The sequence below is a fragment of the Myxine glutinosa genome, chromosome 8 (assembly GCF_964187855.1).
Source record: "Myxine glutinosa chromosome 8, kmMyxGlut1.1, whole genome shotgun sequence".
In the NCBI taxonomy this organism is placed as follows: domain Eukaryota; kingdom Metazoa; phylum Chordata; class Myxini; order Myxiniformes; family Myxinidae; genus Myxine; species Myxine glutinosa.
Window position 1 is genome coordinate 50,612,609 of NC_136268.1, and position 26,078 is coordinate 50,638,686.

The 26,078-nt window shown below is 45.2% G+C and overlaps 1 protein-coding gene across 1 annotated transcript; it reads right to left on the minus strand.

Moving 5' to 3' along the window:
* Nucleotides 1–621: 621 nt before the first annotated feature.
* On the minus strand, nucleotides 622–24,963 carry LOC144893276 (uncharacterized). Its single transcript, XM_078783267.1, has 3 exons — nucleotides 24,697–24,963; nucleotides 8,747–8,857; nucleotides 622–2,936 (listed from the first exon to the last, which is right to left on the minus strand). The coding sequence occupies exons 1-3, from the start codon at nucleotides 24,791–24,793 to the stop codon at nucleotides 2,791–2,793; spliced, it is 354 nt and encodes a 117-aa protein (XP_078639393.1). The 5' UTR covers nucleotides 24,794–24,963; the 3' UTR covers nucleotides 622–2,790.
* Nucleotides 24,964–26,078: the final 1,115 nt, after the last annotated feature.

The following is a 26,078-nucleotide window of genomic DNA, read 5'->3' on the forward strand; positions in this document are numbered from 1 at the left end:
GAAGAACCGTAGGGCTTTGTGATATACGCATTAACAAGTATGTTGAAATAGCAATTTAATTATGCATGAAATCCATTTGTGTATATGCATCCTTGGTCTAAAAGACATCCTTACTCACTTTTCTATATGGCCTCAATTTGAAGATGGCTGGAGCCACGAAGACAGCTCTGCATTCTTTTTGGATTTCAGAACTTTCACAATGAGTCTTGTCTTGTAGTTCAACAATCAAAGGTGCTGCCATGGATGTAGGTATGAGTCGGTAAAACGAATTCATAACTTGCAAAAGAATTGCAAAGTTATGAATATATATATTTTTGTCTCTACCACTTTGTTCAGCTTGAATTTCAAGCTTTCACTGCAAAACTTGTTCAGCTTGTACTTTTTTATTGACCTGGCCCACCCCATGCTTCCTCCCCTACCTCTCATTCTTCCACATTCCTCGCAAAACTCCAACAAACAATATTGCATCATGATATTGTACTTTACGAGCACAGGTGCGCAAGCCTTTCAGTTTAAAACCACCTGCACAAATCCATGACCATGAGATGCACACAAAAACAGTTAGCTATATTTCTCTGGTTTGAAACTTTTATCAGTTTATAGAAATAACTCAGACAAGCGTTTTAGTCAGTCAGTTTATTCATACATGCAAACTTGAAGGTGACCTCCACTGCTGTGTAGCAGGTACCATAGTAACTCACTTAGGTGGTTTAATGTAACATGCATCAGGCAATGATAAATATAATTAAAGGAACAAAAATAAGTGTAAAAAAAAATAAACAAACAAAAAAACATTTAAATGCAAGCTAAATGAACCTCACCGTGTCAATGCATTAGCAGCAAAATTAATGTTGGGGTGTAGGTATGGGCATAGATGTGTATGTAGTATGTGTATATGTGCATGAGTGGAGGTGGTGGAGACAGCATTGCATCATGGGAGAAAGTAGGTCAATGAAGGCAAACTGCAAATTGACAACTCAAGACAACAGCAATGGAAATCCACAACTGTTATATTTTCATCGCCAAACAAATAATAACCAGCTTTAAATCAAATATGGCTAAATGTATGTCCATAGATTAGCAGCAAAATATGTTGAAATACATTGGTACCAGGCTAACCTAAGGTGCTTGCTTTATGATGGGAATAAGAGAATGACGGTAAGGGATGTTAAATGAAGAAGAAGAAAAAAGGTAAACATCTCACCATTCTCTTGGATTATGTAAATGGCCCTTTTCATTCTGGAAGACTGATACAGGTCAACTTGAACGTCTGCGTTGAGTTAGAGGTTGCAAAACAAGGCACCTTTTTCACATTATGTAAGCAGTAACAGCTTTACTTACTCTATCGGATCAAAACAATTAAATATATATATATCTTTCACAGCGTGTTTGAGAAACATGGCTGATCTCAAATGAAGCAAAATTTCAAAGGAGCAGAGAAAATGTGTCTATGCAGTGAAACAGCGAAGTGAAAGTGCTGTCGTCTTAGTGGTTGAAATATGCAAAATAACCATTAGATGTGCAAAAGCCGTCGATTTACTGTGCTTGAGATTTACGGTTCCTTTAAAGTTGCAATGGGCAGTGCAAAAAAAAAAAAAAAAAAAGTCACATTTCACAGGTTGGGAGTATCACCCTTCAACAAAGGTGTGTCACAAAACTCATCAACATCACAGATTACACTGAAGTAACTAAAACGACAATTTCACCGAAAGAGGATTTCCAAAACAAGTTCTCGTCCCAAGAGGTGCGTGCACGAACATGGCTCGGTCGATCAGATATAAACACACATCTCCAGCAAAATGTGCAACCCAACACACCCAAAGCACAAATCCTAAACTGTCACCACCAACAGCAAAAAGAATGCGATTGATACAAGAGGCATCGCAAACTGTCACACATGAGATACGCAGAGACAGGTGGACCAATGAAATACAAGCTTGGACAGATTTAACGAGATGAGATTCATATACTGCAAACAAAGGTAAAAATACTGTGATTTGATTTTTAAAAAATATGGGGTAAAAAAAAAAAATGGATGGGGGTTAAAGGGATGATGCGAGAGGACCGGTCAGAGGCTGCCAAATCAATTAACCAGGTCAGAAAAAGCAATGCCTTTCAACCTAAACCTGAGTTCCAAGTTGCAGGTGTTCGTACATGTCACATTTAGAAATAAAAATTGAAAACCTTCGTTTTCGTTAAAACTTGTAACACTGTCTCGGTTCACTTGTGCGCTGCCAATGGCATGGTGGCCAAGCTCAGTGGCCAACGATGCAGCAATTACGCATCGCTTCCGACATGAAACCGGCGTTCCGAGCACACCACACAAGGGCGCCAAATGAATTTGCAACATTAAGCAGACCTAGATAAAACGTACAAAAAGCCATTAAAATGTGTCAAGTAAATTACTACTATTAACAAATAAGAAAAGTCATTTCTCTACAGCCGTCCCGATTGTCAGACATTTACTCATTTTGATGCAATGACTTGCATATTGTGTAAGCATTAGCATACCATTTGTTTGATAATATATGCAAAGGCACTGAGTTGCATCACGAACAGCAAGCGGAATTGCACAGCTCCATGGTGTGCAGGGAAGCGCAAGTCGTGCTTTGCAGTAGCAGGCAAGATGTGCTTATACCTCAAACACCTGGGTCGGATCCCGAGCACATCCCCAAGTCAGCTTGTACTGCTTTGTGCAAGTTATTTCGCCACAACTTGCATCAATCCACCGGTTTACTTTCAAGTCACAGGCTGTGTCGACCCAGGCTCAGGGCACGGCCACCGTCGGGACTACACAGTTCCCGGGCCAACGCAGAGGTACGAAAGGTGATGGCGGAATGAAAGGCATGCCTTGGCTGCGATAAATCCTTCATGCACGAATTCCCCCGGCCCATCTCCCTCGCCCAGGTAAGTGCGTGCGGATGTCGACTTTGCGCCTGTGAAACAATAAGATTCCAAAGATTGATTGTTTCATTGTAGATTTCTCCGAAGAGCCTCAAATCGCAATGGGAATCATTGTTTGTACATAGACAATAATTTATTATTTATTTATTATTAACAAGCAGGGCTCACAACAGGAACATTTCCTTATAAGATCATGTGCAGACCATCTTCCACAATTCCTTACAAGAGTAGACATCACATGCATGCACATTCCTTAAAATACTTGGCATTATAAGATGAAATGCAGGCTAAGCACATCATGAATAACAACCTGGGCATGAGACGACGGACAAATCGCAATACTGTATATGGATTTTTAACCCAATAAGTCAACCGGGTTCAATCTCATTCTTCCCTCCAGGTCTTCATCACCATCTCAGATCATGCCACATCCAAAACCATGATCTTTTTCTATCCCTGTTAACCTCCTTCGATCCCACCTCCTTCCAAATCTCAAGTTTTTACTTCCCGAAAGTTTGCTTCTGTATCGACCTTGCCCACCCCATGCTTCCTCCCCTACTTCTCATTCTTCCCCACATTCCTTATTTATCCAAGTCTCGCTCTATTTTGTCCCTAAACTCTGCTGCAGGTGTTTCCCCCACTCTTTTTCTGCTGTTCCTTTTCTTCTGTTACGGCCTGATCTGTTCTATGTTCTGGCTGTTCCACAAGCTTTGTCTTTGTCAAAAAAAAAAAACAAAAAAAAAAAAACGTCTATTTTTAACCTTTTATTAAAAAGCCCAACAACAAACAAATGAATATAAAGATCGATCACCACCAATTCCTCAAAGGTTGCTGTTCATACTGTAGCCTGCAAAAACACCTTCGTGAATGAAAGCAAATAAGAACAAGATGTGTACAGCGGGTTTGTTGCTAAATGAGATTTATTACATCGGCTCTTGGTATTTCGTCGCTGCAATCCCGTTATCCTCACATGGCTTTAATTTTTTTTTTTTAATACACAGGGATGGGGATTTAAAAAACCCACTTTACTCGGGAAAATACTGAGTTTATTAAACAACCCTTGAGAGTGACGACCCACCATGAGAAACACTGCTTTAGACCGTTCATTCTAGATCATTTACAGCCCCACTTAAGGTCGAAAAGGGTTGAGGGTCCTTTCACTGGACAAAAACGAATGGAAGGTTTGTCATCAATTCAGAACCCGCTCATCCTACATAGTTTTCACTGCACGAATGCAATCGTGTTATCAGGCCTTTCAGCCCCACGGGCACATGGTTTTCCATGCAATCAAACTGAAAATCAACTTTATCACCGAATGAACCCAAACTATGAACGCCCTCCATCAGGAGACAGTCGTCTGTCCCACTTGGACCATTGTCCCACAATTCATTACCCCGCACACATAGAGCGAAAGGCGGGTTTAAGCAATTGGTTCATGGCCATCCGTTCATCTTATCATTTTATGATCATCAGTTTATGATAGAGGAACAACTTATTTGTTGTTCTTGGCCCAGACAGAGACTTGCTTTGTGCGAGGCTTTCCCCTCACCAGCTCCATTAAACTCTTCAGCACTGATCAAAGAATGGCACAGCATGGTTCTTGATACTCCACATGTTGAAGATTATGACGTCAATGGTGGTAATTCACTGAGCAGAAGCATTGCGGATACTATTTCAATCACTACATGGTGCGATCTGATTAATCGTATCCTTATATATATATATATTATATGTATAATTGTATATGTATATTATATATATATATATATATATACATTATATATATATATTGTTGCGGTTTTTAGAACCCTCCACTTTGTAAATATTTGTAATAATCCCTTATAAATAATCCCCTGTAAATATTCCCATTTTGTGTAAAGATCAAAGGTCACACCCTAGTTAGGTCATATTGCAACACGTAGGACACCATCGGCTCTTCTTTAGTTATTTCATTAGTATGTGTTCTAGTTCAGACTAGAACCATTAGTATGTGTTCTACCTCGGAGACATGCTGAATGGAGAAGGTGGATCAGACTCGGCAACGGTTGCTCGAGTGAGATGTGCATGGAAGAAGTTTCGGGAATTGAGTGGCGTGCTGATGATGAGGGAGTGTCGTTGAAGCTGAAGGGAAAGGTGTATGCTGCATGTGTGAGAAGTGTTATTATTTATGGGAGCGAGACATGGGTAATGAACGTAGAGCAGCAACGAAGGTTGGAAAGGGTGGAAATGCGAATGGTTCGACGGATGTGCGGAGTATCGTTGAGAGAGAGGAAGACAAATGATGAATTGCGAAAGATGATGGGAATAGAGCCTGTGATTGATGCTGTGAAGAGGAACAGGTTGAGATGGTTTGGTCATGTGTTGAGGAAGGATGAAAGTGACTGGTTGAGAAGAGTGATGGAAATGAATGTAGAAGGAAGTAGAAGACGGGGAAGACCGAGAAAGACTTGGCTAAAGATGGTGGAAGAAGAAATGCGGGCAAGGGGGTTAACAAGGAGAGATGCAGAAAATAGGGCAAAATGGAGAAGATTGTCATGGGGACCGCAAGGCTAACCCCCGCTCTAGCAGGGAAAATGGCCTTTTAAAATGCATGTTGTGTGTTGTTGTTGTATGTGTTCTAGTTAAGGATCTGTTCCCAATAGTTTGAATCTGCGTTGCATTAATCAAATAACCTAGGCCCCTTTTTCCAATCATATTCATTTTGCGGCGTAGCCTCCCTCCAAATTGGGTTCCCTTGCTTGCCAGTAGCGTTCGCTGCATTCTGGTTGTTCCCGCAAGCCGCCATAAGCCACGCAGCCGAGTTGGAGAAAAAGGGGGAGGAGCGCCAGGAACGAAGGCATGGCCCCTCAACGCACCATCAAGGGGCGGACCGGTGAGCGCTCGCAACCAATGAGGGCCGAGGCCAACTCACCGGTAGGCGTGTTCAAAAGGCAGGCGGCTTTATACGCGAGTGGGCAATATAAGCGGCTGCGTGGGACTACTTGAGAGAGGTGCCCGTGAGAACGACTTGAATAGATGAGAAAGGAGTCCTTGCTTGCCGTTTACGAACTGTTGGAGGCGTGCACAACTGGCCGAAGGCCAAGGGTCAATTTATTACGTACGCCGCATCCCAGTCTCCCCCCCCCCCCCCCCACGATATATTTGTCCGCTTACGTTAAACGCCACGCGAAGCTGCCGGCCGCTCGTTGCCACGGTATGAGTGAACACCCGAAGGGTGGACCGGAGCGCGAGGTCGGAGCCGGACCTCACCGCCTACCATCGACGCCTACCTACCACCTGCCTGGACCCTTCTCTCCCTTCCCACCACCACCACCACCACCTTTTCGTGTAAGTGTGTTTGTTCTGTCCTGGGAGTGATAATAAAGACTGTATAAGGCTGCCCTGTGTTACTGCTTATTCCTCTTCAACTGTACATTACCTCTTTCGTTTCCTCTTCATTCTTGTACAATAAATTCTGTGTTCCTCCTTTATCTGATTTCTTCTCATCCGATCGCTTTAGTCTTTTCCCAATTGAATACCGGTGGCACGATATAGGAACCGCTTATAATAGGGTCTAGTCTTTGTTAACGGCCTGAGTCGTGGCTCGCTTCGCTCGGCGTGTCCATTACAGCCGCGGCTCGGGCGGGGCTCATTTCCTCGCTTACTGGAAGGCGCTGGTAATTAGGTAATAGGAGCAATTGGCCTACCACCCTATTCAGCGCTGACCGGAAGTGACGTCATAGCTCCAGGACTCGGACGGCCAGCTTAATAGACGAGGGGATTAACCCTCCCCCCCCCCCCCCCCTTGGTAAGGGGAGCGCCGTACTCCGAGATCCGCAACAATATATATGTTGGGCCTGGGCAATAATGGAAAACCTATATCACGATAATGGGCTCGATTATCATGATTATCGCGATAATATAATGTCATTAGCACCTTGAGAACCATGTAGCACACAATAACAATCTCAATGAGAACAACCTAAAGAGTCATAGAATTGCCTGTGTATTCGTAGTACTCATTATTTCGTAATTCTGTTGCAATTTGTTTGAAGTCAAACCTAATTTTGCCTGGACAAAAATCGCTTGCTCCGGTTGCCGAGCAACTAGACGAGCAGTTTGCAAGCAGTTGATAGGCTAGGGAATGTCTGTCTTGGCAAGCGATACAAGCTGCTTGCTAATGGAACACATCAAGCTAGCTGCTTGCTTATGGAACACACCAAGCTAGCTGCTTGCTAATTGGGACATTTGTGAAGGACATTTAAAATAACGCTGTGGAACTTCGCGAATAATAAATGACAAGCAATCCCATACTGTGCCAAAAATGGTATAAACAAATGAATAAATGATACACACGACTATTTCTCGTACCGTTTAGTCCAACGGGCATTAGTTGGTGGATGCTAAAGATCCCTACGGTGTCCATGAAGAGTGGGTGAGCTATCGCCAGCACCCTGAACAAATTCCAAATTCCTGCCCGAACTATTGCTGGGAAGGCAATGGAAAACCACCCAGTATAACCAATGCTCAGGAAGCTGATTTGGCAGCACAGACGCTCTGTGACAAGTATGGTGCATGAAATATCAAATAAAAGTAACAACCGAATGCCGAAAATAAAAAAGAAATGAAAAGGAAATTAAAGCCATTTAAAAAGGGTAGAGCACAGACATATGGAGATGGAATGGGATTGGGGGAGAGAGGGGAGTGGGAGAGAGAGAGGGGTGGGGGAGAGGGAGAAGGGAGTGAGGGAGAGACAGGGGAGTGGGCTTGAGAGAGAGAGAGATTGTGTGAGTGAGTGAGGGAAGAGAGGGAGAGAGAGAGGGGGATACTTTTGCTAGCTCTTCCTGTCACTTGGGACAGGTACTCTTCCTTGTTAAATCTAAAACGGACTTTGAAAACAATCAATCCCAATTTTTACAGTATCCGTATCCGTACCATAGGTGAACACAGCTTAAGTCGTCCTTCTTTTGTATGCCTCTGGGAGACTGTGTTGTAACATTTTGTGTCTAAGAAGGTTAAGGTGTCTTGTCCCTTCGTTCTCCCATGTTGAACCGACCATTCCAGTGCACACTGCAGCACACGATTCCATCCTCCCTCTACACCCAACACTCTCCCCAAGTGTCCAGAGGAAGAGGAAGAAGCTCCGTCTCACCATGGCCATCACTGATTGGCAACGAACAAGGTGACATGCCACTGGACTGTACCGCTTGGTGGCGATGGTGCCGATTGGTTCAAAATCTATGCCATATAATTGGGTCTGTCGCTAGGCAAGGGGCATCTCGTGATTTCCTATACGTGTGTATATGGTTATTGTGTGTGTGGACCTTTAAGGGATTTCGTTTATTTGTACTCTTAAGTATTGTAATTAATTTTGCCTTCATGCGAGGATTCCCGTTATTTTTCCATCTCGTGCTTCATTCAAGTGTTTATTTTATTTCGCCAATGTCTACAATCTACATCAATGTCAGTCCTTGCCATCTTTTCAGCTTAAATCCTTTTTGGTACATTGGGTAATCCCTGAAGGACTAAATTAGGATAATTGTAACACTGATAACGAGTGTGTTTGTTAAAATACAGAGAATCCACGACCGTCACTTGGGATGTCCAGGATGTTTTGTGTCAAATTTGGCCTTAAGACGACCATCTTCGAGGCCCATGCAACCGTATAATCAAAACCCTGTTATGGCCAAAGGTGGCAAAACATTGACAGGGTGATAGGAGATCTTGAAGAGATACACATGCAATTCAGAAATGAGAGAGGCATGACTAACATCCAACAAATCAAACAAACTAGTCAGCACATGCTTCCTCCAGGTCAATCTACCAAACATAATGTGTGGATAAGGTGTTTTAAGAGCTTTACCTTTGCCTTTCCTTTGAGTCATTGTGCCTTGAGGCCTCTGCTCAGCATCTCGCGAAGACTTGCGTTTGTGTGGGCATCGAAAACAGTGAAGTATTCCACTTCCCAAGCGCTCTGAAATCAAAGACGTATGCAATACACGAGAGATCAAGATGGAAATTTAAAAAATAAGTTAAATTGATTGCTGACAAGGAAAGTAGGTCAAAATACGGCTCATCACTATATAAACATCCGAAAAAGCTTCAGATTACTTATGCTTATGGGGACTGTGGTACGTGGTAGCCTCATTGTGATACCACCGCATTAGTCCTTCTCCGGGGTTAAGAGTTCAAATCCATATCAACCTCTGAGGATCATCAGCAAAGAGCGAATTACCATGTTGACTGACGGGCACTCGCGCATGTGCAAGCGAACACGCACTCGCACACACACTTTTTTTGTTTGCAGAATTTGTTACAAAACTTTAGGTTCAAAGTGCTTTACCTTTAAGTGCATTTATTTAATTCAGACCCCAATGTACATTCAGACTGTATACAATGCACTTTTCACTTTGCATGGTAAATAAGGATCGCAAGTCATATTCGAACAAGACCTTTGAATATTCGTCCGGATTTCCAACAGAATATCAGAATGCGAGTTTCTTCATTTGGTCTAAATATCCCAAGAGGACTGTAACCTAGTAATATTAATTCAGGGGTCTTCTCTGTGGTGCCATGTGCTACGTGTAAGCTTAATGTTACAAACTCCAGTTCATAATCCAATCAGACAGGCTTTGTGTCAATTTCGTAACGTTTGCCAACTCTTGGCAAACATTTGGCAGAATAGCACTAAAATAAACAATATCCATTGGACAATCAAAGAAAACTCCAGAAAGACGATTCGATTGGACGAGCTTGTGTAGACGACTCGGATTGCAAGTGATAAAGGTGCCAAAACCATAAAAAACATTTTCCAAACATCAAAGATGAATTTATAGGGTATTTTGTGTGTTATGCAGGCTTCCGGTTCCTCGGGCGAGTGAGGCGTGCTTCGAGCTCTCCACAGCATCGAAGTTTGAGTGTTTTCCCATTCTTGTCTTTGTCAAATTTCCACTGGTTATTTTGCTGTGTACGTGTTATTGTGTGTTTCTAGTTGGTGTTGGTTTGTGGTTCGTGCAAACTTGTGTGTAGTTAATCGTTTTCTTGAGTCGTACCTCGTGCGCGGCCTGGTGACTTGGGGCTTCCCTCCCCCCTTCGGTGTTTTGTCGGTTTGGGTTATTTCCTTCGCTGTATTGCTTGTTTCTTTTATTTTGTTTTCTCCCCCTCACCTCACCTCCTGAGACAAAGAATTATATATTGATTCTTTCTCTCCTCCCGGACATGTGCTTGTTCGCTCTCCTCCTCGTCTCGGCTTGTGCCCCGCCCCCTGTATCTCGTTTTCTTCTGCCTCTGCTCCTTCTTTCTCAAATCCACGTTCTCGCTTGGAGACTTTTCCCGGATTGTTTTTTCATGGTTCTGTTTGGATATTGTTGGAATATGTTTAAACCGCAGCCGTGATGCTGATGCCCCCCCCCCCCTCCCAGAATTTACATGTTTTAAACGTTTCCCAGTGTGTACCCTGGTCAGAATAGGTACACCGTATCCCTGCGTGTCGTAAGAGACGACTAAGAGGGTTGGCGTCAGGAAGGGCATCCGGCCATAAAAACATTGCCTCAAAAAGAGAACCATGACAATCACAAGTACATATGGGCAGGGTGCAGCCCGAAGTGGAGATCGGTTTCTGAGGTTTGGGACATGGAATGTGGGGACAATGACAGGGAGATCAGGAGAAGTGGTGGAAGTATTGGTCAGAAGAAGAGTGGACATATGTTGTGTGCAAGAGACGAGATGGAAGGGAAGTGGTGTGAGAATGGTGAAGGGTAGGCAGGGACAGAAATACAAGTTTGTGTGGCAAGGGTGCCCGGAGGGCGTGAATGGTGTTGGTGTCCTGTTTTCTGAGGAGTTTGTAGACAGTGTGGTGAGTGTGACTAGAGTGAGTGATAGGTTGATGATGGTGAAAATGATGATTGGAAAGCTCTTGGTGAACGTCATCTCGGGATATGCTCCGCAGGTTGGTCGGAGCGATGAAGAGAAGGACAAGTTCTGGTGTGCGATAGAGAAGCTGATGGAAAACGTGAAAGATGAGGAAGTTGTTGTGGTGGGAGGAGACCTGAATGGACATGTGGGAAGGAGTATGGATGGTTTTGAGGGAGTTAATGGGGGTTACGGATATGGTGTGAGAAATGGAGAAGGTGAAAGGATTTTGGAGTTTGCTGATGGAGCTGATTTGTTGATTTGTAATACTCAGTTCCAGAAAGAGGACAATAAGCTTGTTACATACACGTCAGGTGGGTCGACGACAACCGTTGACTACCTGATGGTGCGTCGGCGAGATAGGGGGCACCTCCGGGACACAAAGGTGATCCCGGGGGAGGAGGCTGTTTCACAGCACCACTTGGTTGTCTGCGACATAAGGGTGAAAGGTGCGAGGAGAGCTCGGCGGGTGAAGTACCAACCGAGAATGAAGGTGTGGAGGTTGAAAGAGGTGACAGTAAGGGAGGCATTAAAAGAGAGGCTGAGTGGGGTAGAGGATGATGTGGTTGAGCTTGAAAGTGGTTGGATGTCAATGAAAGCTAGTCTGTTGGGAGCCGTTGGTGAGGTATGTGGATGGACAAAAGGACCACCGAGGCACTCGGAAACATGGTGGTGGGATGTTGAGGTTGGAAAGAGGATTGACGAGAAGAGGAAGAAGTTCAAAGAGTGGCAGAAGGCGAAGGGTACGGGAGCAGAAACAGCAGAGCATGAAAGTTATAAGGCAGCCAGGGAGGCTGCAAAGAAAGAGGTAGCAAAGGCGCAGGAGGCATGTAGGAAAATGTTCGGAGAACGCTTGGATTCGGAAGAGGGTCAGAAAGCAGTATTCAGGATTGCAAAGCACATAGCGAAAAAGAGGTGTGATGTGATGGGGGTGAGTTGCTTGAAGGATGAAGTGGGACAAATCGTTGTCGACCCAGATGTAATTAAAGGAAGATGGAAAAGATATATGGAAATGCTGTTGAATACAGAGAATGAATGGGATGGCAACATAGAGAGTAACCCAGTTTTAGGACCGGCAGAGAAGATCACTGAGAAGGAAGTTGAGGAAGCGATAAAAGCAATGAAGAGTGGAAAAGCGGGAGGGCCGACGGGAGTTGTGGGAGATATGTTGAAGGCAGCAGGAAGTTGGGGTGTGAAGAGAATGACAGAGATCTGTAATCTGGTGGTGAAAGAAGGCCGCATTCCAGTGGATTGGGAACTGAGTACCCTCGTCCCTCTATACAAGGGGAAAGGTGACCCTCTGGAGTGTGGCTCGTACCGAGCGATAAAGTTATTGGAGCATGGAATGAAGGTATTGGAAAGGGTGTTGGAGAGGAGGATAAGGAAGAAAGTGAAGATCGACGAAATGCAGTTTGGATTTATGCCAGGAAGAGGAACGACAGATGCGCTTTTCATTGTGAGGCAGTTGCAGGAGAAGTACATGGATAAGAGGAAGAAGTTGTTTTTTGGGTTTGTTGATCTGGAGAAAGCATTCGATAGGGTTCCACGCAAAGTATTGACATGGGCATTGAGGAAGTTAGGAGTGGAGGAATGGTTGATCAGAGTAGTGATGGCAATGTACAAAAGAGCACGCACAGCTGTAAGGACGAAGGACGGGAACAGTGGTGAGTTTGAGGTGAAGGTGGGAGTGCATCAGGGGTCGGTACTAAGTCCACTACTATTTGTAGCTGTGATGGAGGTGCTGGCTCAGACTGTAAAGGAGGGTTTACCGTGGGAGTTGTTGTATGCAGATGATCTGGTGTTGATTGCGGAAAGTATGGATGGACTGAAGGAAAAGATGAACAAGTGGAAGGAATGTATGGAGACAAAAGGTCTGAAGGTGAATATTGGAAAGACAAAGGTGATGGCAAGTGGTAAAGCATGTGGTGAGGTGGAAAGAACTGGGAAGTGGCCGTGTGCTGTGTGCAGGAAGGGTGTCGGAGTGAACTCCATTCAATGTACAATGTGTGCTGAGTGGGTTCATCAAAAATGTAGTGGTCTGAGAGGGTCATTAACCAGTGTGGCAGCTACATTCAAATGTAAGGTGTGCACAGAGGGAGCTGCAGATGGAGGAAATGTTGAGTTGGATCTTGGAGACGGCGTGAAGCTGGAAGGTGTGAAAACATTTTGCTACCTCGGAGACATGCTGAATGGAGAAGGTGGATCAGACTCGGCAACGGTTGCTCGAGTGAGATGTGCAAGGAAGAAGTTTCGGGAACTGAGTGGCGTGCTGATGAGGAGGAGAGTGTCGCTGAAGCTGAAGGGAAAGGTGTATGCTGCATGTGTGAGAAGTGTTATGATTTATGGGAGCGAGACATGGGTAATGAACGTAGAGCAGCAACGAAGGCTGGAAAGGGTGGAAATGCGAATGGTTCGATGGATGTGCGGAGTATTGTTGAGAGAGAGGAAGACAAATGATGAATTGCGAAAGATGATGGGAATATTGCCTGTGATTGATGCTGTGAAGAGGAACAGGTTGAGATGGTTTGGTCATGTATTGAGGAAGGATGAAAGTGACTGGTTGAGAAGAGTGATGGAAGTTAATGTAGAAGGAAGTAGAGGACGGGGAAGACCGAGAAAGACTTGGCTAAAGATGGTGGAAGAAGAAATGCGGGCAAGGGGGTTAACAAGGAGAGATGCAGAAAATAGGGCAAAATGGAGAAGATTGTCATGGGGACCGCAAGGCTAACCCCCGCTCTAGCAGGGAACATGGCCTTAAAATGCATGTTGTTGTGTTGTTGTTTGTGTGTTATGCAGCCGACAAGTTGTACATACCGGTAAATGATGATGTGAATGTGAATGGATGAGATTATCTCCAACAAAAATGAACAAAACGCAATTAAATGTGACTCAACCTCAAAGCACAAATAAATAGCCAAATATTTATACTTTATTTTCAATTTAATTCCTTCGTTTTTGTTTTCTTTTTACAGTGAGCTAAGGAGCTGCCAAACAAACACAAGGCATGCACTTTCCTGGAGCATTTTGTAACACCCCTCATCCTAATCACTCATTTAGAACACCTCCCACACCAACCTGGCTTTTTCTCCACTCAAGGTCAAAACACATTCATCCGCTGTGCTCAACTCAAGCGTTAGAAAAAGCAGAGGAGCTCTCATTGAAAAACTACCTGAAGACCGAAACAGTTAATATGAACTTTCATCACTCTGCTCTTGTAGGAAAACGTATTTGGTTTTGGTTTTGTGGATCTTATAGGCGACTCATCAATGCTTTCGACACCAGTGATGGATTTACTAAATCATGACTGGATTCCTGTGAAGCTCACGAACTGTCCCTCAGTGGCAGATGCTGCAAATATACTGGACATGCATTTTCAGTTGAGCCCCGTTTTCCAAAAACAATACCGATCATCTAACAACGGCATAGTCGGGATTGGATCTGCTGTGTGGAGGATCTGCTGTCCCCCTGGCATGAGACCAGATCCTCAGCTCTGATTGGAGAATGTTTGTGAGTGACATACATACATACATACATACATACATACATGGTAAATAAGTACGTAAATAATAATAAGTCCGACGAACAGACAAACGCTGTCCAAGATGGCATTGCTCTACAGGCTACACTGTAAAAATATGGCTGCTGAACCACGTGACCGATGACATCATCATATAAAAAAAAATGCTCAACGAATTTATCCCTGGATCGCTTTCTACTTGTCAATTTACATCATCATAATGAAGGCACCTATGACATCATCATTAACATACGTTATTCCCCATGGGGAGTACTTTACAAAGAGCCACCTTTCAATAAAAAAATTTCCATGGGGCGGTTTCAGAGATATAGAGGTGCAAAGTTTTTCGGTTTTTCCAAGATGGCACCTGGACCACATGACGACCTATGACGTCATAACAAAAATTCTACAGGAGGCGCTCCTATGGTGAACATTTTCTGTCAATCACACCAACGATTGCAGAGAAAACGAATTTTAGAGGGGATAAACCCGCAAAATGCCAGCAGAAGAGACATACAGTGTAGTAGGGTGGCTTAGCGTCAATTTTGTCGATTTTCGTTACAGGGTGGATAAAAGCATCATTTTTGGTACAGAGCTTCCTTGTGGCCTAACTTTTGATTTTAGAAGGGGTGCCACCTGAACGGGGTCATGGATCCGGGTCAGGGGGGCCAGGGGCACTAACCCCCTCCCATGTAGCTGTAAATGTCAAAAATATGGGCTTTGTTCGCAGTTATTAGAGATTTATTTCTGAGTTAACATGTGTTGTTGTTTTCGTTTTATGATGGGTGCACTTGGATTAGGTGTCGTTTGTTGCCCACACAAAATCAGCGACACTTTGTTGCAACATTAATTCTCCAAGTTATCTTTCTGCTTGTGTCAGGTAAAATTTCAACGTAGCATAAAATACAGACATCTGAATTTTTTTGATGTTGAATCATGATGATGATGTTGAATCATTTGATGTTTGATGTTGAAGCCCTTTGATGTTGAATCCATCCATTTCAATTTTGTGCTTACAGCTTCGACGTATCACCATGGATTTCAACTGGAGCCGCTGCATCATTTGTCAGAAAGACAAGGATGAACCGTTAAAGTGTCCCATGAAGTCCTTAGATAAAGGCGTTGATGGAGCAGATGCCTATAAATCATTTTTGTTAATTGTGGAAGCATTTCGAGCCATTGATGCTCTTCCTACAGAGCTCTACTTTGGTGAAGAAACTGCTGACAGTTTTGCTTCACATGCTGCTTCTTGGCACAAGTCCTGTCATTTGAAATTCAGTAACTCTAAGATTGAAAGGGCCAGAAAAAGAAAAATGAAAGATTCCAGTGATGCTGTAAGCAAGAAACCTATAAAGCGCCGATCATTTGATGTTGAGAAATGCATCTTCTGTGAAAAGGGAAAAGAGGAAGATGCCCTACATGAAGTTAGCACCCTAGAAGCAGACAACAATATCGGGGAAATGATAACCGAACTGAATGACACAAAACTCATGACTAGAATAGTTGGAGGTGATCTCATAGCACTTGAAGCAAAGTATCATCTCCTGTGTCTAGTGAGCTTAAAAATGACGTGCATTTGCTGAACTAAAAAGCTACATCAAATGCCAAGTAGACTCAGGAATATTCTTCTTCAAGTTAAGTGAAAGTCATACTCTGTACGTAAATCGTCTCGTTGAATTAGGTATCGAAAAAAGCGTGAACAAGACAAGGCTGAAAGAACATTTGCTGATAGACTTTCCAGAAGCACAAGAACAATCTGATGGGAAAAACATAGTTCTTGTTTTCAAAGAAGGAATGAGAAAAATCTTGAAAGAAACACTTGAAAAGCGAGACTTTGATGAAGATGCTGAGACAATTGGGAAAACTGCAGCCATAATATGTAGGGACATTTTGAAACACGAGTGCTTCAAGTTCTCTGGTTCCTTTCCTCTAGAATGTCAGGAAAATTCACTTCCATCAAGCTTGAAGTATCTCATCTCTCTGATTTTGACAGGCCCTCAGTTTGGTGAGCAAGATAAGCGTGACTCTCAAGCTTGCCTCACAATTGGACAAGAAATCGTGTTTAATACGAAGAAACGACCATCACCTGGACCATCATCATCTTCAATGAATCCGAGACATTCCCTTGACCGCGAGCCACCGCTCCCTATCTACATTGGCATCAATGTACATGCACAGACACGAAGCAAGAAACTGATCCAACAGCTACAGCACATGGGTATCAGCATTTCGTATGACCGTGTCCTACAAATTGAAAATTGGATCGCGACGTCTGCCTCCGAGCGCTTCGAAGAAGATGGTGTAGTTGCTCCAGCATCCCTCAGGAAAGGAGTCTTTACTGTTGGGGCCTTAGATAATTTGGATCACAATCCCAGTTCAACCACTGCGATGACATCATTTCACGGGACAGGTATCAGCTTGTTCCAGCTACCATCCAAGGACAAGCCAGGTGAAAGTAGACCACCAATCAAGATACCACCTGCTGGACAAAAGAAATATTCTCTTCCTGATAGCTATGCATCTGTTCCAGCAGTGGCTTTGAAGACGAGCTCAGTGAATGTACCAAAGCGTGACACATATTCCATTGAGAGTACTTTAAATGATGCTATGACAGAAGAGAAGCAGTGGATCAAGCGGGCCCAGGCCCTTCTTCATGAGGAGGACATTGACTATGAAGATACTATCTCATGGGCTGGTTATCACGCCTCAAAACAACCAGTTAGGGAAGACCCACCAGCTATTCGCACACTTCTCCCTCTGTTCCATGAGAAGTCCAGCACACCAGCTATGATTAAACATGGCATGGATGTCCAGACAAGCGGTCGAATATCCAGGACAAATCCGTGTCACTACATTTGACCAGCCTCTTTTTGCTTTGGCAAAGTGTGTGCAATGGAAATGGCCAGAGACCCATGGTGAGAATATGCATGTGGTTATGCTAGGAGGCTTGCACACAGAAATGGCCCTCTGGAGTACTCTTGGCGATCTCTTAGATAGCTCAGGTTGGACAACAGCACTAACAGAAGCTCAAGTAGCATCTGCTGGCACAGCTGATTCCTTCTTGAAGGCAGCACACCTAACTCGAACTCGACATGCTCATCAAGTCACACTTTTGACTTTGCATAATTTGCAGGATGAGGCATTCAAGTTCAGCCCTGGTCCAAAAGACGAAGACTCGTGGGGAGGGTGGAGAGAAAAAATGCTGAAGAAGAGCCCAACTTTCATGTACTGGGACCAGATCATAAAGTACGAAATGCTCATCCTCATCTTCATCAGGGCTCAAAGAGAGAAAAACTTTCCATTGTATGTGAAAGTCCTGGAAGAACTAACTCCTCTATTCTTTGCTTTTGATCATGTGAACTACACCAGATGGATGCCTGTCCACATCAGGGATATGAAGTCTTTACCAGACACAATCAGGGACAAGTATGAGCATGCTGGTCGCTGGGTTCTCTCCAAAACTTCCAACAAGTTTTCTTCAATCCCCTTCGATCAGGCACATGAGCAAGAGAACAGGATCGTTAAAGGTGCGGGTGGTGCAATTGGGCTCTTGGAAAATCCTGCTGCTTTGAGACGATGGATGTTTTCTGGACCAGAGCTGGCTAGAATGCTTAAGGAGTTTGAGGAAGGATACCTACCAGAAGGTGACACAGAGGACTCGGAAGAATTTCAGCACCATGAACAAGGTCTTTCTGCCCAAAAGATGTTCCATAAACAGGTCAACAACCTGACTGCCACCATCAATCACATGGGTAACCCTTTCCTGGATGACTTTTGTGATCTTGTAACTCTTGATACTCGCAACTGCGCAGATGCCTCCGTTGTTAACACTGTGCGCACATGGGAGGAAACAGGAAAGAAACAGTACCAAGACTTTGTCAAGAAAGTGTTTGATGAGCAGACCCAGTCTATTCATGATCCAATCAAGAGGAATTCGCTAGCACTCTTCAGGAAAGTTCAATACAAGACAATGCAGAAGAAGGAGAAGAAGATCAAAGTGCTTCAGAATAATGTAGCTCTCTTTGGCCAACTATACATCGCCATGCAGAGCCGTGAGAGTGACTTGGATGAATTATTTGCACATGAGATAGTCATTTCCTCCTTCTCTGTCAGATTTTGGTAAACTTTATCTGCCAGGTACCAAGTCAGATCTGTTGCAATGTCTTGAGCAGCCAGAGCAACGAGAGCCACCTTCAACATTTTGTTGCAAGATTATGGATGGAGCCGTTATTGTCCATTGTCTACCTGTGATTGGTGTCAGCACCTTTGACAATTATGCAGATGAAGTCTTTATTCCATACCTAGAGAAGCAGCTGCAACATACAAAGAGGTTAGACCTGGTATGGGACACATACATCGAAGACAGTTTGAAAGAGAGTACACAGGAAAAGAGGGGAGCTGGTGTGCACAGAAAAGTGTCTGGCCAAACTAAATTATCACGCAACTGGATGGAATTTCTTCGTGATCCAGTCAACAAGAAGGAGCTGTTTGCCTTTCCTACAGCCAAGATCGAAAGATTCAACTGGCCACAGGGCAAAAATATCAATGTCACTTCAGAGGAAAGTGTGTCATCTTCAGGATCAGACAACATGGAAAAATGTAATCACAAGGAAGCCGACACCAGGATCGTTGTCCACATTGTCCATGCTCTTCAACAAGGAGCAAAGCAAGTGTTAGTGCGAACAGTAGATACAGATGTTGTAGTAATCATTGTAGGCCAATTCCATGAGCTCCTCAAGACCCAACAGTCGACTGATATCTGGGTGGCCTTTGGAATGGGAAGGAAATACAGATACTACCACATCAATTCAATCTGCCAGAGTCTTGGGACATCGAAATCACAATCCCTGCCTGTGTTTCATTCATTCTCTGGATGTGACACAACATCAGCATTCCGTGGCAAGGGCAAAAAGTTAGCCTGGCGGGCTTGGCAGGCATATGATGATGCTACAGAGGCATTCACCTACCTAGCAAAGCATCCTTTCTAAAAGCTGCATGTTGGCTCTGAGATATTCCAAATCTTGGAGAGACTGACTGTAATCCTATATGACAAATCCAGTCCACTGAGTTCTGTCAATGAGACGAGGAGAAAACTCTTCTGCCACGAGAATCGAACAATGGAGAACCTGCCCCCAACACAGGATGCACTGCTGCAGCTTGTAAGAAGGGCAATATATCAGGCAGGAATCTGGACAACAAGTACTCAGTCTCTGCAAGTGATTCCATCTCCAGAAGACTATGGCTGGACCAAGGAATCAGGATCCTGGGTGCCGGTGTGGATGACAGTTCCAGAGGTCTCCAGAGCATGCCGAGAACTGATCAAATGTTCCTGCAGAGGAAACTGTTCTACCTGCAAATGTAGCAATGCAAATCTGGATTGCTCTCCACTCTGCCGGTGCAGCTGTAAGAAATAGACTATGAACTACTGCATTGCAAGATACATCTGTCTCATTTCTGCTTTTTTTTTTGCTAGAAAATTGGGGAGGGGGGCTGCAGCCCCCAGCCCCCTCCCCCCGGTTGCAGGGCCCATGCTGAAGATCTCGCATGTGCTTTATTTCAAAAATAGGAAAATCTAAAATCAAAAGTTGGGACACAAGATGAGCTCTGCCAAAATGTGCCTCATAATTATCACAAGCAAAGAAAAATAATATTATGGTGTGGGGGGGCGGGGGCTCCCCACCCCAATCGCCCGACCATTTGCCCCTGTTCTCAGGAACCTCACATACTAAAATGAAATGGAGTGCTTTAAAATGTTATGTACCAAAAAATTGTGCTCAGACAATATAAGATTGGTGTAAAACCCGTATTTCAGCAATATGGGAGGGGGTAGTGCCCCCGGCCCCCCTGACCCGGATCCATGACCCCGTTCAGGTGGCACCCCTTCTAAAATCAAAAGTTAGGCTAAAAGGAAGCTCTGTACCAAAAAATGGCGCTTTTATCCAACCTGTAACGATATTTCCACCAAGCCACCTACTTAGTTGAAGCACCTTTGGCAGCGATTACAGCCTCGAGTCTTCTTGGGTATGATGCGACAAGCTTTGCACACCTGGATTTGGGGATTTTCTGCCAATCTTCTCTGCAGATGCTCAAGCCTTGTCAGGTTGGATGGGGACCGTTGGTGGACAGCCATTTTCAGGCCTCTCCAGAGATGTTCGATTGGGTTCAAGTCAGGGCTCTGGCTGGGCCACTCAAGGACCTTCACAGAGTTGTCCCTAAGCCACTCCTGCATTGTCTTGGCTGTGTGCTTTGGGTCATTGTCCTGTTGGAAGGTGAACCTTCGGCCCAGTCTGAGGTCCTGAGCGCTCTGTTTCAGGTTTTCATTGATATCTCTGTACTTTGCTCCGTTCATTGTTCTCTCAACCCTGACCAGTCCCCCAGTCCCTGCTGTTGAAAAACACCCGCACAGCACGATGCTGTCACCACCATGCTTCACCTTTGGGATGGTATTGGGCAGGTGATGAGCGGTGCCTGGTTTCCTCCAGACATGACGCTTAGAATTGAGGCGAAAAAGTTCAATCTTGGTTTCATCAGACCACAGAATCTTGTTTCTCACAGTCTGAGAGTCCTTTAGGTGCTTTTTTGCAAACTCCAAGCAGGCTTTCATGTGTCTTTCACTGAGGAGAGGCTTCCGTCTGGCCACTCTGCCATAAAGCCCAGATAGGTGGAGTGTTGCAGTGATGGTTGTCCTTCTGGCAGTTTCTCCCATCTCCACACAGGATCGCTAGAGCTCAGCCAGAGTGACCATCGGGTTCTTGGTCACCTCTCTTACCAAGGCCCTTGTCCCCCGATTGCTCAGTTTGGCCGGGCGCCAGCTCTAGGAAGAGTCCTGGTTGTTCCAAACTTCTTCCATTTAAGAGTTATGGAGGCCGCTGTGCTCTTGGGAACCTTCACTGCAGCAGAGATTTTTTGTAGGCTTCCCCAGATCTGTGCCTCGACACAATCCTGTCTCTGAGCTCCGCAGGCAGTTCCTTCGACCTCATGGCTTGGTTTTTGCTCTGATATGCATTGTCAGCTGTGAGACCTTATATAGACAGGTGTGTACCTTTCCAAATCATGTCCAATCAATTGAATTTACCACAGGTGGACTCCAATCAAGGTGTAGAAACAACTCAAAGATGATCAAGAGAAATGGGAGGGACCTGAGCTAAATTTCAAGTGTCATAGCGAAGGGTCTGAATACTTATGTCAATGTGATATTTCAGTTTTTTCTTTTTAATAAATTTGCAAAACTTTCTAAAATCCTGTTTTCTCTTTGTCATTATGGGGTATTGAGTGTAGATTGATGAGGGAAAAATGAATTTAAACTATTTCAGCATAAGGCTGCAACATAACAAAATGTGAAAAAAGTGAAGGGGTCTGAATACACTGTACATACCGACATACACACCTACATCGGACGGCCAGAATAACGGTATTGCCCGACTGGCTATGCTGTTTAAAAAAACAAAACAAAAAAAACCTTTTTCAACACCAATCTGGATCTCTTCACACTGATGTCGATTTCACTCTTGTTTATGATCATAATTGTTCACACATCATTGTTTCCACACAGTTTGAGTAGAGTGAGAGCTAGTCATTTATATTTTTATATACACACACCCATTCTGAATGCAAAAGGTGCCGTGTGTGTGTGTGTGTGCGTAAAATGCTTTTTCGCCCAATAAGAAATAACTTTTGGACTTTGCTTTGTCTGGGATCGATCCGCATCCACTCGCTTATGAGTCGGTGACTTTATATCGTCATATATTGACTTTCGCACAACGAACGTTGGTTTTTATCATTGTTATTACAAAAAGCCCATCCTCCTGGATGTGAGGACGAAAAATCAGGACTTGGGGTGCACACACAAACAAGCAGGTACACAGACATTTTGCGAATTAACATACGACAATGAAGCTATGGCCTATGTGTGGACCGGCTGCATTCACCCCATTGGTTGGACAGCTGAATCCACCCACAATTGTAAACTACACAACCGTAAACTGAAAAAATATATATATAGGTAGTATGTATTGAAGGAGAGCTGGTAGGATGGCCCGGACGTATGCACACTCGTATCTAAGCTGTCTTGCCTGGGTTTGAATCCCATCCCAGATATAAACCGTCATCCCGGTGTTTCACGGGCAGGATGATCCGTCAATGTGTGCCGTTCCTCAGATGGACGTTGAATTGGGCTCCCATCTGCCGGGATGGTTGGTGGCTGCTAAAGACCCCACGGTGTCCTTTGTGAAGAGAGGAGGAGGCGAGCTGTCGCCGGCGCCATGGCAAAATAAAAAATTCTTGGTATAACTACTACTGAAAAAGCAATGGCAAACCACTCAGTGTAAACGTTGTCAAGAAATTCCTTCAGCAGCACTGATGGGGTTAAGTCTCCCGCAACATTTTATGACTGTCAAGTCAATACATGGTCTGTGTTACGCGTACACAAATAGATAGACAAAAGCTGGTTGCCAGGAAATGCAGGGTGATCAAGTTTGGAAGGAAGTAGGAAAAAAGAAATGCTGTATGGGAAGCCGAGTGTGTGGGGCCCAAACTTCAAGGGTGTGTGGAGCCCAAGCTTCAAGGGTGTGTGGGGCCCAAGCTTCAAGGGTGTGTGGGGCCCAAGCTTCAAGGGTGTGTGGGGCCCAGGCTTCAAGGGTGTGTGGGGCCCAGGCTTCAAGGGGGTGTGGGGCCCAAGCTTCAAGGGTGTGTGGGGCCCAAGCTTCAAGGGTGTGTGGGGCCCAAGCTTCAAGGGTGTGTGGGACATGAAGGGTGAAGCTTTCGCTCGTTCGACGTGGTGGTAAAAACTTTTAAACAGACTTGTTACGTGACATTCGCAATGATCGTATCATCTGGAACTTTGGAAATCAAGTTACTTTGGATGGCCGACAAGCGGCTAAGGAGGCAACGGGAGGTTAGGGAAGTGGCAGGTGGTCGGGGAGACGGCGACTGGCAGGAAAAGTGACCAACAGGTGAGGAGGGACCGGCAGGTGAGGAGGCAATGGCAGCTATGGAGGCGACGGGCGGCTGGGGAAGTAGCGGGTGTCTGGAGAGGCCTCGGGCGGCCTGGGAAGCGTCAGGTGGTTGGGGAGACGGTGGGTGGTGACTGAGGAGGAAACCGGCCGGGGAGGCAAACGGCTGGTGGAGGTGGGGGAAGGTGGCCTGGGAAACGGTGGGCGGTCGAAAAGGTGATAGGTGGTCGAGAAGGTGATCGACGAGGTGAAGGGCGGACGGGGAGGTGACGGGCGGACGGGGAGGTGACGGGCGGACGGGGAGGTGAAGTGCGGACGGGGAGGTGAAGGGGGGACGGGGAGGTGACGGGCGGACGTGGAGGTGAAGGGCGGACGGGGAGGTGACGGGCGGACGGGGAGGTGACGGGCGGACGGGGAAGTGAAGGGCAGCCGGGGAGGCGACCAGCTGGTGAGGTGACCAGCAGGTGAGGAGTTGACCAGCAGGTGAGCAAGCAAAGGTGGCCAGGCAGGCGACGGGTGGCCGGCCGAGGAAGTGACCCTCTGAGGAAGCAGCCGGCCAATAATGCGACAGGTGACAGGTCAGGTGACAGGTGACTACCGGCCGAGGTGATGACCTGCCAAGGAGGGGAGTGTCTGAGAGCAACCAGCGCATGAGCGGCAAACATACAAGTCCAGTAGAATAAATTGAGCGCACGAGTGGAGTCAATTTTTTTTTTTTTTTTTTTTTGGATACTGAATCGAGGCTCGTGAAAGAGCTAACATTTACTTCACAAACAAATCAACCAGACAAACAAAACACAACTCATACGACTCAATCGTATGAGTCGAGTCAATTGAGCAAATTGAGTAAAGTTAATTGAGTGAATGCGTCGACCAAAGAAAATCGAGTGAATGAATAGCCCAAAGTAAATGAATTACCTGAATGAGTTAGGGCAAATTGACTGAATGAATAAAGTCAAACCAAACTTCAGTATGCTTAAATGAATTGAAAAGTATGTTGTGCTAAGTACTAATATAATTGAATCGGTTGCAAATGTTCATTTTACCTTCCACTCGCAGAGGCTCATTTAATATTACGAAGAATTAATTGATTAATTAATTAATTAACCCGTTCACGAGATTGTTCATACGGTTTCTTGCATCATTCACAAGTTTCAGATATCCATTTTAAAAAGCATTTACCAAATAAATATTTCACAAAAAAACATGAAACTGCAATATTTACTGTGGTAATTTGTGTGGAACGTGGTTTTACAATAAGGGGAACACGATGACGTAGAGCAAATGCAATGCCAAATACACACACGCTGCAAGTTCCATCTTAATGAAGAAATTAGCGGTTTCCAAAGCATTAAAATTAACGAAATAAAATCATCCGAGAGCGCCGAGTGAAAACACAGAGGGCGGGAGGGGTGCGGTGCGCCGAGCACTTACTGCCTCCCACACGGATTCTCTCATGAACTGCATCGCTGCGCGGGGTAGCCGCGAGTCGCAGCCGGCGGAACCGAGACCGGAGCAGCGGTCCTAACATGGTACGATCCGTGTGAAGAATCTGCAACGGCGAAGTTTATTTTCCTTTATTTTTACTGAGGGGATAGTTGAAGGAAAACGGACACGCGCGCACCGCGCGCGCACAATCCTCCACAGCATACGACTTGCAAAACAAGCGCCGCAGCGCAATTACGTCATCACGCATCATCTAGACCACACCCCCTTCTACGCCCATATTAATATTTAATTGCTCGCCAGCCAATGGACGCCTTTCGGAAATGCGACACAAATAAAAGATATTAATTTTCCGAAAGCTTCACATTCGTTACGGCTTGTGGTAAAAGGCTTGAACATAACGTTTACTCCAAAAATAGCGAGTTTACGCTCATACGTTAAGATTGAGTTGTTTAAAAATAAAGTTTAACTTTGAATGCTTAATATTCATGACTTCAGCTTTGGCTCCACTTAGTTATTCATTACGCCTTCGGAGGTTCCAAGAGCTGGAAATTTCCGAAAGCAGAAGAGCAATAAATAGAGAGAATGGGACCGCGAGGTTCAAACGAGCACATTAACGAGCGGTTAAATCAGTGTTATTATTTATTAATTAAAACGGACAACACGACGCTTTGAGAAGTTGCACCGCGATCGTATGACATCCACGTGGTCGCATCTTCTTTTCTTTTTTTTACCCCACCGCACGTACCGCTGCTGCTCAACCCCCACCCCCTGTGCCGCACGCAGATTTACTCCGGGGTTTTTCCACTGCCTCACGCCCCCACCGCCCCAACACCGGCCCTGGCGCGCCAAGCACGTGCATCGCTGGCAACCTTCGGTGGGCACGGGGTATTTAATCACGAGTCGTGTGTTCGAACGGTTATTTTCGTCCATTAGGTCGCCTTCGCTGTCCAACACGACCGAACAGCGGAAGAGTATTCCGGAACCGACGTCCATCCATGCATGGTGAGGATCCGTGGACCCCGCACCAATCACGACAGGTTCCTTGGACCCCGCACTAATCACAAGATCCGTGGACCCCGCACTGAACACGACAGGATCCGTGGACCCCGCACTGAACACGACAGGATCCGTGGACCCCGCGCTGATCACGACAAGATCCGTGGACCCCGCACTGAACACGACAGGATCCGTGGACCCCGCACTAATCACGGCAAGATCCGTGGACCTCGCACTGATCATGAAAGGATCCGTGGACCCCGCACTGATCACGACAGGATCCATGGACCCTGCACTGATCACGACAGGATCCATGGACCCCGCACTGATCAGGACAAGATCTGTAGACCTCGAACTGATCACTACAGAAT